This window comes from Otolemur garnettii, unplaced genomic scaffold, assembly GCF_000181295.1.
Source record: "Otolemur garnettii isolate 467f Iridium unplaced genomic scaffold, OtoGar3 scaffold00092, whole genome shotgun sequence".
Taxonomy (NCBI): domain Eukaryota; kingdom Metazoa; phylum Chordata; class Mammalia; order Primates; family Galagidae; genus Otolemur; species Otolemur garnettii.
Window position 1 is genome coordinate 1348232 of NW_003852487.1, and position 18521 is coordinate 1366752.

The following is an 18521-nucleotide window of genomic DNA, read 5'->3' on the forward strand; positions in this document are numbered from 1 at the left end:
AGGCATGAGCCACCGTGCCTGGCCTATTCTTTCTTTTTGAGCTTAATATTATATGGCAAATGTTTCCCATGTAATTACACAATTTGAAAACTTACTTACACAAGTAAAACTTGAATATAATCTCATAAAAATTCAAAGATAGGTCAAATGACAGGCTTTCTTATCTCCCATCCAAACTTAAAAATTAAAAAGTGAGGTTGGAGACCAAACTCCTCCGAGACCAGCACCCTTGAACTCGCCTATCTCTCCTTTTTTTTCAGGTCTGTTTCTATGTGTATACATATGTTTACTGTACATATAATCTTCTCACTTGATTTTTTCTATTTGATTTTTATGAAAATCCTTTAATTGTATTTAATTGTGCTTAAAAATGTTTATTTTGCAATAAGTACATAAGTTGCAAAAATAGTAGAGAGAACCTACATTCCCCCACTTTCCCCTAGTGGTAACATTTTTACCCAACTGGATTCCAGTATCAGAAGCAAGAAATTTATGTTGGAGCCATTCCACAACCTGCAGTTTACACAGCATACATATCGTGATATACCCCATTGATATGATAATTTTTATTTGTCCATTAAAAAATTAAATTAAGGCTCGGCACCTGTGGCTCAAGTGGCTAAGGCGCCAGCCACATACACCTAAGGTGGCGGGTTTGAATCCAGCCGGGCCCGCCAAACAACAATGACGTCTGCAACCAAAAAAAATAGCCGGGCGTTGTGGCAGGTTCCTGTAGTCTCAGCTACTTGGGAGGCTGAGGCAGGAGACTCGCTTGAGCCCAGGAGTTGGAGGTTGCTGTGAACCATGCCACGACACTCTACCCAGAAGGACAGCTTGAGGCTCTGTCTAAAAAAAAAAAAAATTAAATTAAAAAATTTGACTTTGGTACCATCCACAGAATTTATTTGGGTTTTACTATTATAATTGTACACGCACTGATGTGTGTGTGTATGTGTGTTTGGTCTCTGTATTTTTGTAACGTTTAGATTTGTAAACTATCCCTACAATCAAGGTACAGAACTATTTTATCACCACAAAGTTTCTTTGTACTAACTCTCATGTCCCTCCACCCCCTTTTCTCACCCCTGGCAACCACAAATTTCTTTTCCATTTTTATAATTTTGTCATTTTAAGAGTGGCATACAGTAGGTAACCTTCTGAGACTGACGTTTTCACTCAGTGTGATACTCTTTGTGTGCTGTAGGTCATTCCTTGTCACTGCTGAGCAGTATTCCGTGGTGCGGGTATGCCACAGTCTACCATTTGCCCAAATGTTGAGGGACATTTGGGTTGTTCCAGGTTTTAGCTATTACAAATAAAGCTCCTGTGAACATTCCTGTGTAGGTTTTTCTGTGAACGTAAGTTTTCATTTCTCTAGAATTAATGCCTAGCAGTGCAATTGCTGGGTCCTATGGTAAATATATGTTTTAGGTAGTTTTTTTTTTGAAACTTGTATTTCAAAAAATAGATTTTTTGAGCACAAGTATTTTTTGTTACATGGAAGAAATGTATAATGCTGAAGTCAGGGTTTTTAGTGTACCTGTCACCAGAATAGTGTAAATTGTACCCAAAAGGTCATTTTTTATCCTATTCAATATATTCCCATTGAATGGGATAAAAAAACACACCACTTTATGACTAGATATGCCAATTGTTTAGCTCCCCTTAGAAGTGAGAACGTGCACTGTTTGTTTTTCTATTTCTGAAATACTTCACTTAGGATAGTGGTCCAGCCAAGTTGCTGCAAAAGACATAACCTGAGTTGGAGGATGCTCTGAGCTGTGGTGCCATGGCACTCCACCCAAGGTGACAGCTTGAGGCTCTGTCTCAAAAAAAAAAAAGACATAACTTTATTTCTTATTTAATGGATGAATAGTTTTTAAAGAAACAGATACACCATCTTCCAGAGTGACTACGCCGTTTTACATTCTCTCCGGCAACGTAGGAGAGATCTACTTTCACTGTATCCTCACCAGCATTTTGGATTTTCTATTTTAGCCGTTCTGTTAAGTGCGTAATGAGACCTCATTGTGGTTTTAACTTGCATTTCCTGGATAGCTAAGGACAGTGAATACATTTTATGCTGTAGTTATACTTGTAATGATTGCATACTATTTCTTTATGTATATAACATGATTTATTCAACAGATATGTTAGCTAGGGCTCCTGTAACAAAATTACCAAAGATTGGGTGGCTGTAACAACAGAAATTTCTTCCCTCACAATTCTGGATTTGGGAGGTTTAAGATTAAGGTGCTGGCATTGATGGTAGGTGGCAAGGCAAGGGGCCACCTGCCTTCTGTGTCTTCATGTGGCAAACAGAGAGTGTGTGCTCTAATGTCTCTTCGTACAGAACACTAGTCTTGTCAGGTTTGGGCCCACCCTAGTGACTTCATTTGACCTTAATGGCTTCCTTCTTCCACATGCAGTCCCACTGGGGATTAGGAGATTAGGGCATTAACATATGAATTTTACACTCTGGGGGGCACATAATTCAGTCCTTAGCAACTGGTGTATTAGTAGTCATTAGGTTAATTTCTGTTGCTACTTTCTGTTCAGCTCTTTGTTACTTCTGATCACAAAGCTAGTTTAGCATCTTGGGCTCTCCTTTGTTTTTTAGAGACAGGGTCTTGCTTTGTTGTTACCCAGGCTGGAGCGAGTGCAGCGGCACAGTTAGAGCTCACTGCAACCTCAAACTCCTGTCCTCAAGTGAACCTCCTGCCTTGGTCCCTCAAAGTGTTAGGATTTCGGATGTGAACCACTGAGCCTGGCTTAGTTTAGTCTTTTCAAGGTTTGTCCGAGTTGTAGCATGTGTCAGAACTGTCTTCCTTTTTATGGCTGAATGATATTCTTTGTGTACCACTTTTTGTTTGTCCATTCATCCATTTGCCAGGTGACTCTCAGTGTGTGGACAAGATCAAGAAACAATGGCTTAACTTCCCAGGCTGGGTACTATCATCCCTTTTTATATACCAGGAAGCTGCAGCCCAGAGAAGTTAAATAATTTCCCCGAGATCACACAGCAGCTGAGTGCCCATGTGGGGATTTTCCACCTGGCTGGGCCTAGCTCCCAAGCCTGTGACCTCCAGTTGGGATGGGAGTTCGACATTCTGCCCTTGTCTCCTGCCAGCCTCTGGCTCTATATCCTGGTTGGGTTTGGAAGTCCTCCATGAGGCCACAGCTACATGGTCCTCTGAGCAGCAAGGGCTGGTTACAAAATGGGGATTTTATTCTTCAGCTTTTCAATTTTTTGTAGAGATAGGGTCTCACTATGGTGCCCAGTTGAAACCAAGACTGTTTTAAAACAGACTGGAGGAAGAAACACCGTTTCCATCCCCTTCCTTTAACACTGACCCCTTGCTAGAAACATTGGCTCTTTCAAGAGAAATTTCCTACAGACTTGGCTGCCTTTCTGACGGCCAGGTCTGTTTCAAAACAGTCTTGGTGTCAACTGGACAACATAGCGAGACCCTATCTCTATAAAAAATTGAAAAGCTTGCCAGGTGTGATGCTGCCATTTATAGTCCCAGTTACTTGGGAGGCTGAGGCAGGAGCATTGCTTGAGCCCAGGAGTCCAAGGCTGCAATGAATTATGATGATGTCACTGCACTCTAGCTCAAGTGACTGAGTAAGATCGTGTCTCTAAGGGAATAAAAAGTTAAAAAATAAAACTAAAGGTGGCGCCTGTGGCTCAGTGAGTAGGGTGCCGGCCCCATACACTGAGGGTGGCAGATTCAAACTCAGCCCTGGCCAAACTGCAACAACAAAAAAGTAGCCAGGCGTTGTGGCAGGCTCCTGTAGTCCCAGCTACTTGGGAGGATGAGGCAAGAGAATCACCTAAGTCCAAGAATTTGAGGTTGCTGTGAGCTGTGACACCACAGCACTCTACCAAGGGTGACAAAGTGAGACTCTGTCTCTATAAATAAGTAAAATAAAATAAAATAATAATAATAATATATATATTTTTGCAGTTTTTGGCCAGGGCTGGGTTTGAATCCTCCACCTTTGCCATGTGGGGCCAGCACGCTACTCCTTTGAGCCACAGGTGCCACCCCAAAATAAAATAAAATTAAATAAGTTTTTATTAGAAACATTTTAATAGAGAATAAGTAAATCTCTCCTTGGCCTTCAAAGCACAGGGTTTTTGTCCACTTAAGAATGCACTTGGACTTTATACAATAAAAAATTCTCTTTAAACATTGGAATAAAAAAGGCTGTCTGGCCACTGTGTGCCTCCCTTTATATGATGTTCTGGAAACGGCAAAGCTATAGGGATGGAGAGCAGAGTGATGGTTGCCTGGCTGGGACCAGGCAAAGGTGTTGGGCACACAGGAGCAGGAGGAAATTTGGGGGATGATGGATTGTTATTTGTCTTGACTGTGGTGGTCACACAATTCTATTCATTTGTCAAAACTCATAAAACTATAGTCAGAAAAGAGAAATTTTACTATATGTAAATTAAAACATAAATTTAAAAAATTGCTTTCATTGTTATCTTAAAATGCTCTACTAGAGGTTTATGAAGAAAGGAATTAAGCCACAAGGAGTTAAGGGGGAAGTTCTTGGGTCTTCAGGGTGGTGGGAACTCTGTTTCTTGGGTGTGTGCCCGTCGGCCCTGTCTCCGGGCCTCCCTGGCCTCCCTGCCAGCATTCAGTGGTGGCAATGTGACTGAGGGACAAGGGAGGACTTGTGGAGTCCAGAAATAAATAAATAATTGCCTGTCCCAGGTCGCCATGGCAGCCGTGACATCACCCTTGGACCCCATGTGGCTGGCACTCTTGGTGGCCTGTGGGGTGTATTATAGGGGCAGGGGAAGGGAGGCCAGCTGCCCCTGCCTGCTGACCGGTGGAGGAGGAGAAAGCCTCAGGTGGAGATTTGGTTTCCCACATCAGAGAAAGATGCTATTTGGTCTCTTCATAGGTGGCCACTGGCCCCTGAGCCTGGGTGGTGGGAATGTAAATTTTCACAGCCCCCTAGGGTGTTTCTGAGTAGAGTCCATCAAAATTGACATTGTGTGCTCATGTGTCAGTGTCCTAAGGCTGCAGTCACAGGTGACCATGCACCTGGTGGCTTAAAACAACAAACATTTATCCTTCACAGTTCTGTAGGGCAGAAGTCTAAAATCAAGGTGTGGGCAGAGCTCTGAGGGTGGGAGAATGTCTTCTGTGCCTCTCTCCTGAACTCTAGTGGCTGTCAGCCATTCTGGTGCCCTGGGCTTGTAGGTGCCTCACTCGTGTCTTTGCCGCATTATCACATGGCCATCTCTTCCTCTGTATTTCTGTCCTCCCATGACATTTTCCTGTCTCTGTATCGGGGACCCAGTCACATTGGATGAGAGGTCCATCCTACCCTGGTGTGGCCTCATCTGAGTTAATTACATCTACAACAGTCCTGTTAAGGTTACACTTTGAGGAACCAGTAGTTAGGACTTCAATATGTGGATTGTGGGAGGACACAGCTCAACCTGTAACATTATTTTGTTGTTGTTACTTATTATTGAATAAGCTAGTCTTGCCCAGTGATAACTCCCTGGGCTACCATGGGAAAGGCAGGCTGCTGGGCCATTCTGGGCTCTAGCAGGATCTTTGCTGGGGTCTCCATCTCCAGGAATGGGTCCTCTGTTTTCTTTGTGACCATAACCCTGGTTTTTTATCAGCCCCTGCTTGAGTGCCTGACCATGGGAAGTAGGGCACTGGCTTGGCTTGGAAGCCTGGCTGTGGGAAGTCTTAGTTTTCTTATCTGTCTAATGGGCTTACATGACCCTTGGCTGGAAGTCACTTAACCACAGAATCACATGACTGTGTAGTAATAGCTGGATATAGGCAGAGAGCAGTCATTACACCAGTTGAGTGGGGGGATGTGCCTTGGACCCCTGGGCTCACCTAGGTGCCAAGGGGGTCATCATAGGAAAAGCAGACACCAGCAGTCCCAGGGAAAGTCACAGTGTCAGTGTGGGTAGAACCCTCCTCCTCCCAGTCCCGTATCCTGCCCTTCACACGCCAGTATGTGTGAAACTGGCACATACAAGGTGCACCATAAATGCTCCAGAGCTGTCCTATCACAGAGCCAGCTCATGAAAGGAGCTCAGGGAATGCCCCAGAGACTGAGTATGGCTCCAGCACACAAAAGTGTTCCATATATGCTCCATGAACTGTACTCAGCATGGAGCCAGCATACAGAAGGTGCTCAGTGAACCACATTGCATCAAGTCCATTGTTCTGAGCCATACACTCATTTCTTATTTTTGTGTGTGGGGGGGGTCTACAAAGTAATAATTGGGATCTTGGGGAGAAAATCTTTGGTGTGTGTTAGTTGTGTACAACTGCTTCTGATGGCTTGGGCTTGCCAATACTAGGGAGAGCTGTCCACTCAACCAGTTCTGAGCCTGGGAACTGGTCCTGCTCACTGGCCTGAGAGCCAGTGTGTGTGGCTCCTACTTCCAGATCTGGATGCCTCTTCCCCACCCATCCAACCATTGCTTGTCTTCCCAGCCTGACTCACGTCCCTGTACACAGTCACGTCACGGCAGAGCCAGCATTTGAGTCAACCAGGGCTGGGTTGAGCCCCGTGCCACCTGGGGATCTGGTTTCCTGACCTCCCTGACACTGTAGCTTTTCCATCCATAACATGGGAAACAGCTCCACATGGTGCTCCAGTGAATATCAAACAAGGGATGACACTTTGAAGATTCTCCAAAGACACCAAAAACATCAGGAATGTTTATTTTTATGATAAAGTCACCTGGCAATTCCACACATGGATCTGAGCCGAAGCAAACATGTTCCCGGGCAGAGTTAATGGAACAGCCCATGCAGCAGTGTCCGCCTGCAGTAGGTTGGGGAACTCCATGTGCACATTCATCCAGGGGAATACTAAGTAGCTGTGAAGGCAGCCAATTGCTGTATCCAGCAACATGAGTGAATCTCACAAAAAAACAGGGTGAGCAAAACAAGCCAGTGTGCTGTGTGAGTTTGTTGAGAGCAAGTTCAAGGACAGGCAAAACTAAGGCCTGGTGACAATGCCAGAAGGTGTTTCCTCCAGGGAAAGGTACCCACCGGGGAGGGGCACTTTCTGGGGGCTGGAAATGAATTACGGCTCTTCCTGGATGGTGGTTATGTGTATTTGGATGTAAAAATTCATCGACTGTGTACCCTTGGAGAGCTACATTGGATGTAATTTATACTGTGAGGAAACACAAAATAGAAAACGAAGAGAATGCCACATCTTGACATTTAGAGAAGTTTTGAAACAAACACCACAGTGGGATTAGGCACAAAATATTGGATGATCCAGAAACATTTAATAATCAGAAAAAGAGAGAAAGAGAGAGGGCAGAAGAGGGGAGATGGGGCAGAGGAAGGGGGGGGGCTATTCTTTTCCTATTAGGAGGGGGAACGTGCTCAGGTCTCCTGGGAATTCCTGCTGGAGCTGCTTTCCAGCTGAGCTTCCTGGAATTCTGCTTCTCATTCCAGGTTCATGAACCACCGAGTTCCTGCCCACAAGAGGTACCAGCCAACAGAGTATGAACACGCGGCCAACTGTGCCACCCATGCTGTGAGTCTGCCCGTCGGGGGCTCAGGGCTGAGATGGAGGCACTTCCAGTTGGGAGAAGGGAAGGCAGCTTCTTCACCTGTAGAGAAATTCAGTCTGTCCCCAGTGGCCTGTTCCTCAGGTCTTCTGTGGCCCTTAGAAGAGTGAGTAGGATCTTGAGGGAAGGCCATTGGGTAAACTGGACTGCGGTGCTGAGCATGCTTCAAGAAGCTTCCACAGTTCCTTAGTACCTAGTGCAGCATCCGGTCACTCTAGTAAGCTCCCAGCCATGTCTGAGCCTGTCTGTCTGCCCACCTCTTGCATCCATGCTCTTGCACTTGGACCACTGTTTCCTAACTAGAAGGGACAATTCCATGCCTTTTCACATGCTGTTCCCTCTGCCTGGAATACTCACTGTCTCCACCCCAGCCTTTCCTGTAGAAGCCTTTTCCTCATTCTTGGCCTTCCTGAAATGTACCCCCAAAGCCCTCTTATCTTCCCAGACACTAGGAGGCTCTGAGTGTTCCCTCTACCCCCCAGCCATGGCAGCCCCCACTGCCCTGTGTCATGCCAAGCTAGAGAGTACCAGTCCATTGCTTGTTCATTCAGCAAACAGCTCTGGATACCCTCAAGTCTCCAGACACTGCTCCAGACCTTGGTGATGCAGATGTGAGTTTAAACTGAATCTCTGGTGCTGGGTGTGGTGGCTCACACCTATAATCCCAACATGTTGGGAGGCTGAGGTAGGAGGATCACTCGAGGCCAGGAGTTCAAGACTAGCTTATACAACATAATGAGACCCTGTCTCTACAAAAAAATTTAAAAATTATCTGGGTGTGGAAGAGTGTGCCTGTGTCCTAGCTACTTGGGAGGCTAAGGTGGGAATAATGCTTGAGTCCGAGAATTTGAGGCCGTAGTGATCATACTGCTACACTCTAACCCGGGCAGCAGAGTGAGACCCTGTCTCAAACAAACAAAAAAAAAAAGGAAGGAAAAAAAGAGAAATTATTAAAAATCAGGATGAAACAATCAGGATCTACAGCATAATGAGAACTATGTCCTTAAATTATGAAGTAGCATGAGATTGCTACTGTTTATTTTTTAAGGTAATGTAAGATTCATGAAAGTAATTTTATTAAGTTTGTAATTCTATCCCCTTCATCAGGGATCCTATCTTGCCTGTTGCTGTTCAGCCTCCCATACACAAGTATATGTGTGGGTGGCTGATGGCCTTTTGTCACGCAATCAGTCCCTTCTGTGTGTGCACTGCTGAGGACCATTCCCCATCCATCCCAGTCCTGGTCCATGCAACAAGGTGGCGAGGCTGGCAGGGCACCTCCCTCCTTTTGGAATGTACTTGGGCTGATTTTATTGATAAATGTCTTTTCAGGGAATCCTGGAAGATGTACATGGTTAGGGCTGGACTCCTTGCGTGCCCATTTCTCTTCTCTGTAAGCTTCTAGAACATTTCTTTCCTCCCTCCCTCCCTTTTTTCCTTCCATACATATTCATTAAGTGCCTACCTGGACTGATAACCTGCATGGCTCATGTCATGTGGGGCAGACAAGGAGTGAGATAAGGGTTGTGGGGACTGCCATGGAGAGAAGGCACAGGGTGTCATGAGAGCAGATAACAGAAGGAGGGACCTAGCCAGACAGGGAGGACAGAGAAGGTGCTTCTGCCAGGAGTTTAAAAAAATTTTTTTTGAGTCAGTATCTCCTTCTGTCACCCTGGTAGAGTGCAATGGTATCATCATAGGTCACTGCAGCTTCAAGCTCCTTGACTCAAGTGATTCTGATCCTTCTGTTTTAGCCTCTTGCGTAGCTGGAACTACAAGTGCATGTCACCATGCCCGATAATTTTTCTATTTTTATTTTTTGAGACAGAGTCTCACTCTCTTGCCCTAGGCTAGAGTGTCATGGTGTCATCATAGCTCACAGCAACCTCAAACTTCTGGGCTCAAGTGATCCTCTGCCTCAGCCTCCTGAGTTGCTGAGACTATAGGCATGAGCCATGACACCCTGCTAGTTTTTTTTTTTTTTCTATTTTTAGTAGAGATGGGGTCTTACTCTTGGTCAGGCTGGTCTCAAACTCCTGATTTCAAGCAATCCACCTGCTTTGGCCTCCCAGAGTGCTAGGATTCCAGGTGTGAGCCACTGTGCCCAGCTAATTTTCTCTATTTTTTGTAGAGAGGGGGTCTCGCTCAGGCTGGTTTTGAAGTCCTGGCCTTAAGCAATCCCTCTGTCTTGGCCTCTGAGAGTGTTAGGTGTGAGCCGTCATGCCTGGCCCGAGTGATATTTTAACTGACTCCTGAAAGATGATGACCAGGATCTAGCCTCCTGACTACTGGAGGGAACAGCATGTCCAGTAAGAGGGAACAGCTGGTGCACAGGCCCTTAGACAGGAAAGAGGACAACTGGATGTGGGAACAACTGGATGAAGGCCAGTAAGGTCGGAGCATGGTGACCGAGGCACAGAGCAGGAGGAGTGTGGGGAGGGGCAAAGTTGGAGGGGTGAGTGTGGCCAGATCGTGCATCTCTTAAGGCAGAGGATTTGGTGATTCCATTGCCTACAGTCTACCATGACAGATTGTGTGCTACTCAAGCCCGTTTATAAGGTGAACCTTGTGCTGTTCTGGGTCAGGCTGTGTATTTAGGGCACCCCTGTGTAGGAGAGCTTAGGGACATCAGTAAGGACAGTGAGCCACCACGTCAGACTCCTCTGTGTGGTGGCTCAGAATGGAGCCTGGGGGAACCAGCTACTCCCTGGGACGTGGTCCTTAACTGCTTGGTATGTGGGCCCCTTTCAGTATCTGGCCAAAGAGCTCAGCCTCAATTGTGCATGTCAGTAATCACTGGCCCCTTGTAGCTATTGGAATTTACACTTGAAACCATAAAAATGAAATAAAATAAAATAATTCCATCTTCAGTGGACTGGCTACATTTCAAGGGCCTAGTGGCTGCCTCGTTGGCCACCACAGTAGGCAGCTCAGGTGGAGGGCATGTCATGGGGGTGGTCAGAAATCTGAACCCCAGGCACTACAGCACCTGCCCTGCTCCCATCTGCAGTTCTGGATCATTCCCAGCATCCTTGGCAGCTCCAACCTCTACTTCCTGTCAGACGATGATTGGGAGACCATTTCTGCCTGGATCTACGGTCTTGGTCTCTGCAGCCTCTTCGTGGTGTCCACCGTGTTCCACACTATCTCCTGGAAGAAGAGCCACCTCAGGTGCCTCCCATGAAGCCCACAGGAGGGGGTGTGGTGGGTGGGGGGCCCATGGGTCAAGCTAAGGACGAGGACTGAGCTGTGATGGGGCTGAGGGTGGGGTGACCCCTGGGCCATTGGGCAGAATGGGGCTGAGCCCCCACTGGGCAGACAACTGGGCGTTCATTGCTCCGCTTGGAGAGGACTGTGAGAGCGAGGCCTCACCAGCCACAGGGCACAGTGATCCCTCCCTCTCTGGGCACCTCCTGGGTTCCAGGGACCCTGCAGGTGCCATTTCCTAGTCTTTTGGATAATTCTGCAACGTAGGCATTAGGATCCCCAATTTTTAAAATTCTTATTTTATTTTACTTTTTCAATTGTGGTAAAATAAACACAATAGCAACATTCAATTTACCATCAGCCTTTTTACGTTGTGCAGTGTAATGCACAATGACATGTTGTGTGGCCATTGCCTCCACCCACCTCCAGGATTTTCCACCTTCCCAAACTCAAACTCTGTCCCCATTAGACAACAGCTCCCCGTCCCCTCCCCTGGCCCCAGCACCTCCATTCTACTTTCAGTCTCGATGGATCTGACAACTCCGGGGACCTCTCCTTTTGTGTCTGGCTTATGTCACTTCACAATGCTCTACAGGCTCACCCCCCTTGCAGTGTGTCACATCTCTGTCTCATGGATGGCAATACCGAAGCTCAGAAGCCTTGCTCAGGTTGCACAGCCTGTTGTGTCCAAACCAGAGCTGGTTATAGGATTGTAGCCCCCCATAAAGCTGTGTGCCACCCTCTTCTGTCCACTTTTGTTCCCTGTCTCAGGTCTTTCTTGAGCCCCACAGTCTGAATGTCCTGAGGCTGCCGTAACAAATGACCACAACCTGGATGGCTTAAACAGCAGAAATGTATGCTCTCATGATTTTAGAGGTCGGAAGTCTGAGTCCAGGTGTCTGCACGGCCACGCTCCCTCCAAGGCTCTAGGGGAGGCGCCTTCTTCCTCTTCCAGCTTCTGGAGGTTCCAGTGTTCCTTGGCTTGTGTCCATATCACTTCAATCACTGCCTCTGTCCTCCTACGGCCTTCCTCCCTATGTGTCTCTGTATCCAAAGCTCCTCTCTTTTCTTTTATAAAGACACCAGTCATTGTTTTAGGCTAGCCAGTGCTGTGACATGCCGAGGCTTTGTGTCCTTATCTGTGAGATGGTGGATGAAAATAATGGTGCCTACCTTGTAGGCAGGATCAAAGAGTTAATGCTCATAAAGAGCTTTGAAGGTGCTGTTAGCATGTGCCCTATATGTGTGAGCTGTTGTTATTGTCTTAATTCTAGGAAGAAACGCTAAACTCCCCCACTCATACAACCACAATCAAATTTGTTCATGGCTGCAGTTCGTTAGCAGAATCATAATTTATAGTAGTTACCTATTGCCATGTAATACTCCAAAGCATAGTGGCTTCAAATAAAAAGAAGCATTTATTAGCTCTCAAAGCCTCAGAGGATCAGGATTTCAGGAGCTTACCTATGTGGTTGTGGTTCAGGGTTTCTCCTGCTGTCAGATGTGTGCTAGGGTAGTTGTCATCTGCAGGCTTGACTGGGGCTGGAGTGTCCACTTCCAAGGTGGCTCCCTTACATGGCTGGCAAGCTGGGTGTTTGAGGATATTCAATTCTTCCCCACAGAGACTTCTCCACAGACACATGGGGATTTGTTTCACTCAGAGTTTGTGATCCAAGAGAACAAGCTAGAAGCTATAACATCTTTTTTTTTGAGACAGTCTCACTTTGTTGCCCTTGGTAGAGTGCTTTGGCATCATAGCTCACAGCAACCTCAAACTCTTGGGCTCAAGTGATTCTCTTGTCTCAGCCTCCTGAGTAGCTGAGACTACAGGTGCCCACCAAGACACCTCGCTAGTTTTAGAGACAAGGGGTCTTGCTCTTGCTCAAGCTGGTCTCAAACTTCTGACCTCAAGCAATCCACTCACCTCAGCCTCCCAGAGTGCTAGGGTTACAGGGGCAAGCCACCTCGTCTGGCCTCGAAGCTGTAGTATCTTTTATGATCTAGCACAGGACCCACTCCCTGTTATTTCGGCAGTATCCTCTTGGTTCCCTGAACTTGTCCCATTTTTCGTGGGTGGGGACTGAGCAAGGATGTGAATGCCAGGGGGCAGTGCACCACTCTGGAGGCTGGACACCTCCCCGGTCATATGAATTGAGGTCTACCATCTGCTATTCAAAGTGAGGTCATAATAAAAACAGCTCACATTTATTACGTGCTTCTCATTATGTGCTGTGCTGAGTATTAACTCATTGAATCCTCACGCAGCCTGTAATCAGGTTGCTTTGTTCCTTCCATTTCGCAGGGGAGGAAGCTGAGATCTAGAGAGGCCAAGTTGCTCATGTGAGGTTATGTAGTCCCAAAGTATAGAGCTGGGAGTTGAAACCTTGCTGCTGGATCCAGGGCCTAGCTCTGAACAACTAAGCTCTTCTAACATAGGATGTCGGAACCCGCAGAGTCGTCGGAGGGGCACACTGTTTAGTAGTTTTTGCCATTTTTTAAGCCACAGAATTCTTTCTTTGAAACTTGTGGGAAAAGCCCAGTACATAAAATAGAAATGCAGTGTTGCTCTGGTTAAAGGAGGAGAAGGGACATCAGATCCTTAGTCTCTGGGGCTGCAAGTCCCACAGTGGGACCCATGAAGTGTCGTCTCCATACAACTCCTTGGCTGATGAGGAGCCAGGTTTGAAAGCCACTGCTCTGATCATTCACACGCAGGCAGACTGGCTGCAAGGGGTCCTGGCTGCATAGAGGCAAATCAGTTTGCTCTCAAACCGGGGGACGGCTTTGGGGGACGGCTTTGGGGGGTGCTGGCCCTTCCCTGTGGCCCAGGGGCAGTGACCACCCCCCTCTCTGGCTGCCCTAGGATGGTGGAGCACTGTCTGCACATGTTCGACCGGATGGTCATCTACTTCTTCATAGCGGCCTCCTACGCACCCTGGTGAGTACTTCCTGCTGCCAGGCACAGGCGTGGCTTGCTTTCTCTTCTCTGTTGAATGTATCTTTACATTTGGCTCAGTGATATGTTGTCTCGGCACATAAGATTATCTGCAAAATGCTCCCTCCTCCCCATTCTCCTTCCTGGAAGCAACAACTTACTAGCAGTTTCTTGTGTATCCTTCTAGAGTTATCTTATGCATAAAAGAAAAATTATGTATATATGCACATGTAGACGTATACATATATAAATATGTATTATGAACGTAAGTATACGTACATATATACTTACCTTGTATATTTACAAGTATATATTTATACTTCTTCCTTCCCACTTCTAATATAAAAGGAAGGCTACTATACAAACTATCAGTTTGCTTTTGTTCTCTTACTGCTGTCACTGGGACATTTTTCTATATTAGCATGTTGATGATTTCCCTGTTTTTTTATAACCACATAATATTCTTCATTTATGTGTATCTATGACACTGAGATATTCCATTCCTTGGCTACAACAAACGATGCTGCAGTGAATCTCTTTACACATCCTTCATTTTGCAGTGGAGCGTATGTGTGTTGGCTAGAACCATGTGAACTTGCCGACAGCCAGCCTGTTTTGGTCTGTAGAAATAGCCACCGCACATGGGTGAGCTGGTCTTTGTGGAATAAATTCCTAGAAGTGGATTTTCTGGTTCTCAGCGGGTGGGTGCTACCAATCTGCCTAAGCATTGCCAAATCACCCTCCACAGACATTTGTTCCAGTTTAAACGCCGGCCAGTGACAGGTCGTTGATGGCACAAGGAGACAGACCTGTGCGCATGTGGCTGTGAAACCTCCAAGGAGACATTGAGTTGCAGGGGAGTTGCAGGGGAGCTGCAGAGGGCTGCCTGGAGGAGGTGCGCCATTCCCAGCATCTGCATGTTGGCCTCTGAGGAGTGGGAGGCACAAAGAGATTTGTTCTTACGTTTCTGCCAGGGTGATTTCTGTCTTTGGCTGTCATAAATGGAGTATGCTCATTATATCCCCTAATAAGTGGGTTTTGTTTGCATATATGAAGGCATTTTAAAAACATTATTGATGTGTAATGTACAAGGAGAAAGTGCACAGTCATACGTATATATCATGATGAATTTCCAAACCGTAGTCAGCCCCCAGGGGAGGAAACAGAGCAGGACCAGCCCCCAGAAGCCTTGGCTCCTCTCTCTGGCCACTCCCCCTGCAAGGGTGTCCACAGTTCTGACTTCCGTCACCATATACTAGTTTTGCCTGATGCTGCACTTTATGTTAATGGGCTCAACACTTGTTGGTGTCTTGCTTCTTTCCCACAGCCTTACATCTGGCAACTCAGCGGTACTGTGTGCAGGAGTTGTCTGTTCACCCTCCTTGCTGTACATGCCATTCTCCTGTCATTAGATGTTTGCAGAGCTTCCAGGGCTAGGGTGGCTGTGGGTAACGGCCCTCTGTACATTTCTGTACCTGTGTATAGGTACAGAACTATGCATTTCTGTTGTATCTGTGCTTAGGAGTGGCTAGAAGGGGTTGAGGCAGGACATTGGTGTGTTTCAGCTTTTGGACCAATAAGTGGCTGATTTGGGAGCAGTGAGGCTGGCACAGATATCTAGGGATGGATAGTAGTGGCTTGGACTGTTGCAGCTGCTGAGGAGGGGTTGGATGGATTAGAAATATATTCAGCAGGAAGAGGGTGGCAGGGAAGAGAAGAGAAGGAAAGCCAGAGTTTCTGGGATACCAGCAACTGTAGTGAGTGGGGAGCCCAACTGTGGTCTACTGGACAGATGACTGGGTCTGCTCTGGGCACAGCTAGGCTCAGAAATGGCTGGGACTAGCTGCTGCCCTGGACCCCGTGGCTGATGGGAGGCCACTGAGCATGCCAAGAGCCCAAGGCAAGAGAAGCCAGAGGCCAGGGAGGGACCTTAGTCAATGCAGTGGCTTCTTGTTGGCCCCATGATCTCTCTGGGTACCACCTGGTATCTTTTTTCTTTTTGGTTGTTGCCAAGAAGAGTCAAGCTAAGATTTGTGATTGGCTGTGGCAACTACTCTTGCCATAGACTGCTAGTGCAACCCTCTGAGTGTCCTCCCCTTGCTGATGTAACACCTGAGTGTCTGTTCTTTACACCTGGCTGTGATTCATTTCCCTCCTGTGGACTTTACGCTCTAATAGGGGATGAAGACACTAGTGGGCACAGTGCGGTACATGCTGTCAGTGCTGTGGGAGAGGACACGGGCACAGGTGGGAGAGGTGCCCTGGCTTGAGAGCTGCAGAGGGGGATGAATCTGAAGGACTCAGGGACAAGATGGATGTGCATGAGAAGGACAGAGGAGCTTGGATGGTGACAGGGTTTCTGGCTGAGTGTATGGTGAGAGGGGAACATGGGACCAGGTGGTGCAGAATTACTCGGTGGGTATTTTTCCCTGTATTGCCCTGGTTTTCAAGCCATCTTCTGAAGAGCCCTGGATGACCCCCAGAGGACCTCAGAGGGACTGGGGGTGTAAATGAGTATGGGCTTCCCCATCCCTACCTCAGTCAGAGAACCCCCATTTGTTTTTTTTTTTTAAATAGATTGGGCTTACATATACAATTCTTGCATAAAATCTTCATATAAGGAAAGAGTGTTATATGACTGACGGAAGATTGAAAGGGCTGGGTGTGGTGGTTCATGCCTGTAATCCTAGCTCTCTGGGGGGCCAAGGCAGGTAGATTGCTTGAGTTCAGGAGTTTGAGATCAGCCTGAGCAACAGGTGAACTACAAGTGCTTGCCACAACACCTGACTAGTTTTTCTATTTTCAACTGAACTAGTCAAGTGTTGTGGCAGGCAAATGTAGTCTTAGCTACTTGGGAGGCTGAGGCAAGAGGAGTTTGAGGTTGCTGCGAGCTATGATACCATAGCACTCTACCCTGTGCAACAGAGCAGAGCAAGACTCTGTTTCAAAACAAAAATTGAAAGTCTGGTGTGATAGAAAGGGAACAGATTGTAGAGTTAGCACTAAGTTCTGGTCCTAGATCAGCTTCTTCCTAGCCATGTGCCTTTGGGTGAATTACAGACTCCCTCAGAGCCTCAGTATTCTGGCCTGTAAAATGGAGACAGTGGTAGCAGCCCCTCTTCCTCCCAGCTGTAGTGAGGAGAAACAAAGTCACAGTGTGCTGTCCAACACCTTGGTCAATTAAGTTTGAGAACTCATCCTAGAAAAAGTGCTACACACCTCATTGCTGAATATCACTATGGTCACCTTCCAAGTACTCTTCCTTGGCCTCCTTAAGCTTTTCTGCATCTTGGGACAAACACACATGTAGAATTCCCAGACTCTTCTGCTGGTAACCTATGCCATCCTCCTGTGTCACTGAGGATGGTGGTAATGGCAGACAGAGGCAGGGCCAGCTTGTCCTCACTGTGCTCCCCTCTGTGCCTCAGCTTTTCTTCTCACTGCTGGCCCTGCTGCCTACAGTGATGTCAAGCCTCTTAGGAAGGAAGCAACTATAGGCTGGTGTGGTGGTTCACGCCTGTAAATCTGGCACTCTGGGGGCTGAGGTGGAAGGATCCCTTGAGCTCAGGCGCCTGAGCAGTAGTGAGACCCTGTCTTTACTAGAAGAAGAAAAGGTAGCCGGGTGTGTGGAGAACACCTGAGGTCCCAGCTACTTGAAAGGTAGAGGCAGGAGGACTGCTTGAGCCCAGGAATTTAAGGTTGCTGTGAGCTATGACACCACAGCACACTATTCAGGGCAACAGAGTGAGACTCTGAGGAAGGAAGAAAGGAAGGAAAGAAGGAAGGAAGGAAGGAAGTAATTAAACAAGAGCACAAAGACGAGATGAAAAAGCAACTGACAGAAATGAGAACAGTGACTACAAGCCTGAAGAACAAAACCGTAACTTGATGGAATGAATTAATAAATCCAACTTAACAAAGAACAGTAACAGAACTACCGAAAACCAAATACCAACATAGAGGAAGGGCTTGAGATAATTAGAGAGGATACACATATTCTTAAACAGCTGAAAAATTAAAGCAATCAGAGAGAAGCTAGTAGAAATGAAAGACAGAGACATATTCTTCAGGCATTGAGACTGAAAAGAACAAACAAATCACTAGCAAAGGGGAGAAACCAGGCTGGCCTCAGGATGTGGCCATGGCACCATTTAACAGTGATACACAGTGGAGACCCTTCTACACTTTTCCACAGGTGGACTTTGGCATAAACTGTGTAGTGTGGTTTTTGTGCAACCACAAGAACAATCGGCAACCATTCCCATACCGTGAAAGAAAGCAGAGAACACAGTAGCCATGATGAGCATCTGAAAAAAATAATTTAACTACAAAATCTAGACAGTTAAGAGATTCCCCCCAAAAAGAACTGAAGAATGTTAGTGAATACTGATTCCAATAAAAAAATGAACCAGCTGTGACTTGTAGGTGTAGAATATGAATATTATAAATCTTGGAAATGTGAAACAAATGATGTATCAGAAAAATCAAGTGTCAGTGGAAGAAAGGCAGCCGATTTGACAGTGGAGAGTGAACTAATAGCATTGACAGTGGCAACACATAAGTTTAAAAAATCTAAACTCTTTATGTTTTACACAATTTATCACCTTAACTTTAGAGTCAGAGGATGAATTTTATGGTGAAGGAATATTTGAAGATCAGCAGAAAAATTTGGGGGGTTCATTTTCTTCCATTAAAACCAAATTAAAATTAATGTCCTGCTTTTAATTGAAAATGACATGTATAGTTTTCTTTTCACCCTTTCTCTCTTCCCTTCATCCCATCCCATTCCAT

At 46.4% G+C, this 18521-nt stretch overlaps 1 protein-coding gene across 1 annotated transcript in view; it reads left to right on the forward strand.

Moving 5' to 3' along the window:
* The window catches only part of MMD2 (monocyte to macrophage differentiation associated 2), a 70152-nt gene that overhangs the window by 40477 nt on the left and 11154 nt on the right, over positions 1–18521 (forward strand). Inside the window, exons 3-5 of the mRNA XM_012808701.1 lie at positions 7473–7554; positions 10599–10759; positions 13659–13733. Of these exons, the coding sequence (XP_012664155.1) occupies positions 7473–7554; positions 10599–10759; positions 13659–13733 (318 nt within the window). The remainder of the gene's footprint in view (positions 1–7472; positions 7555–10598; positions 10760–13658; positions 13734–18521) is intronic.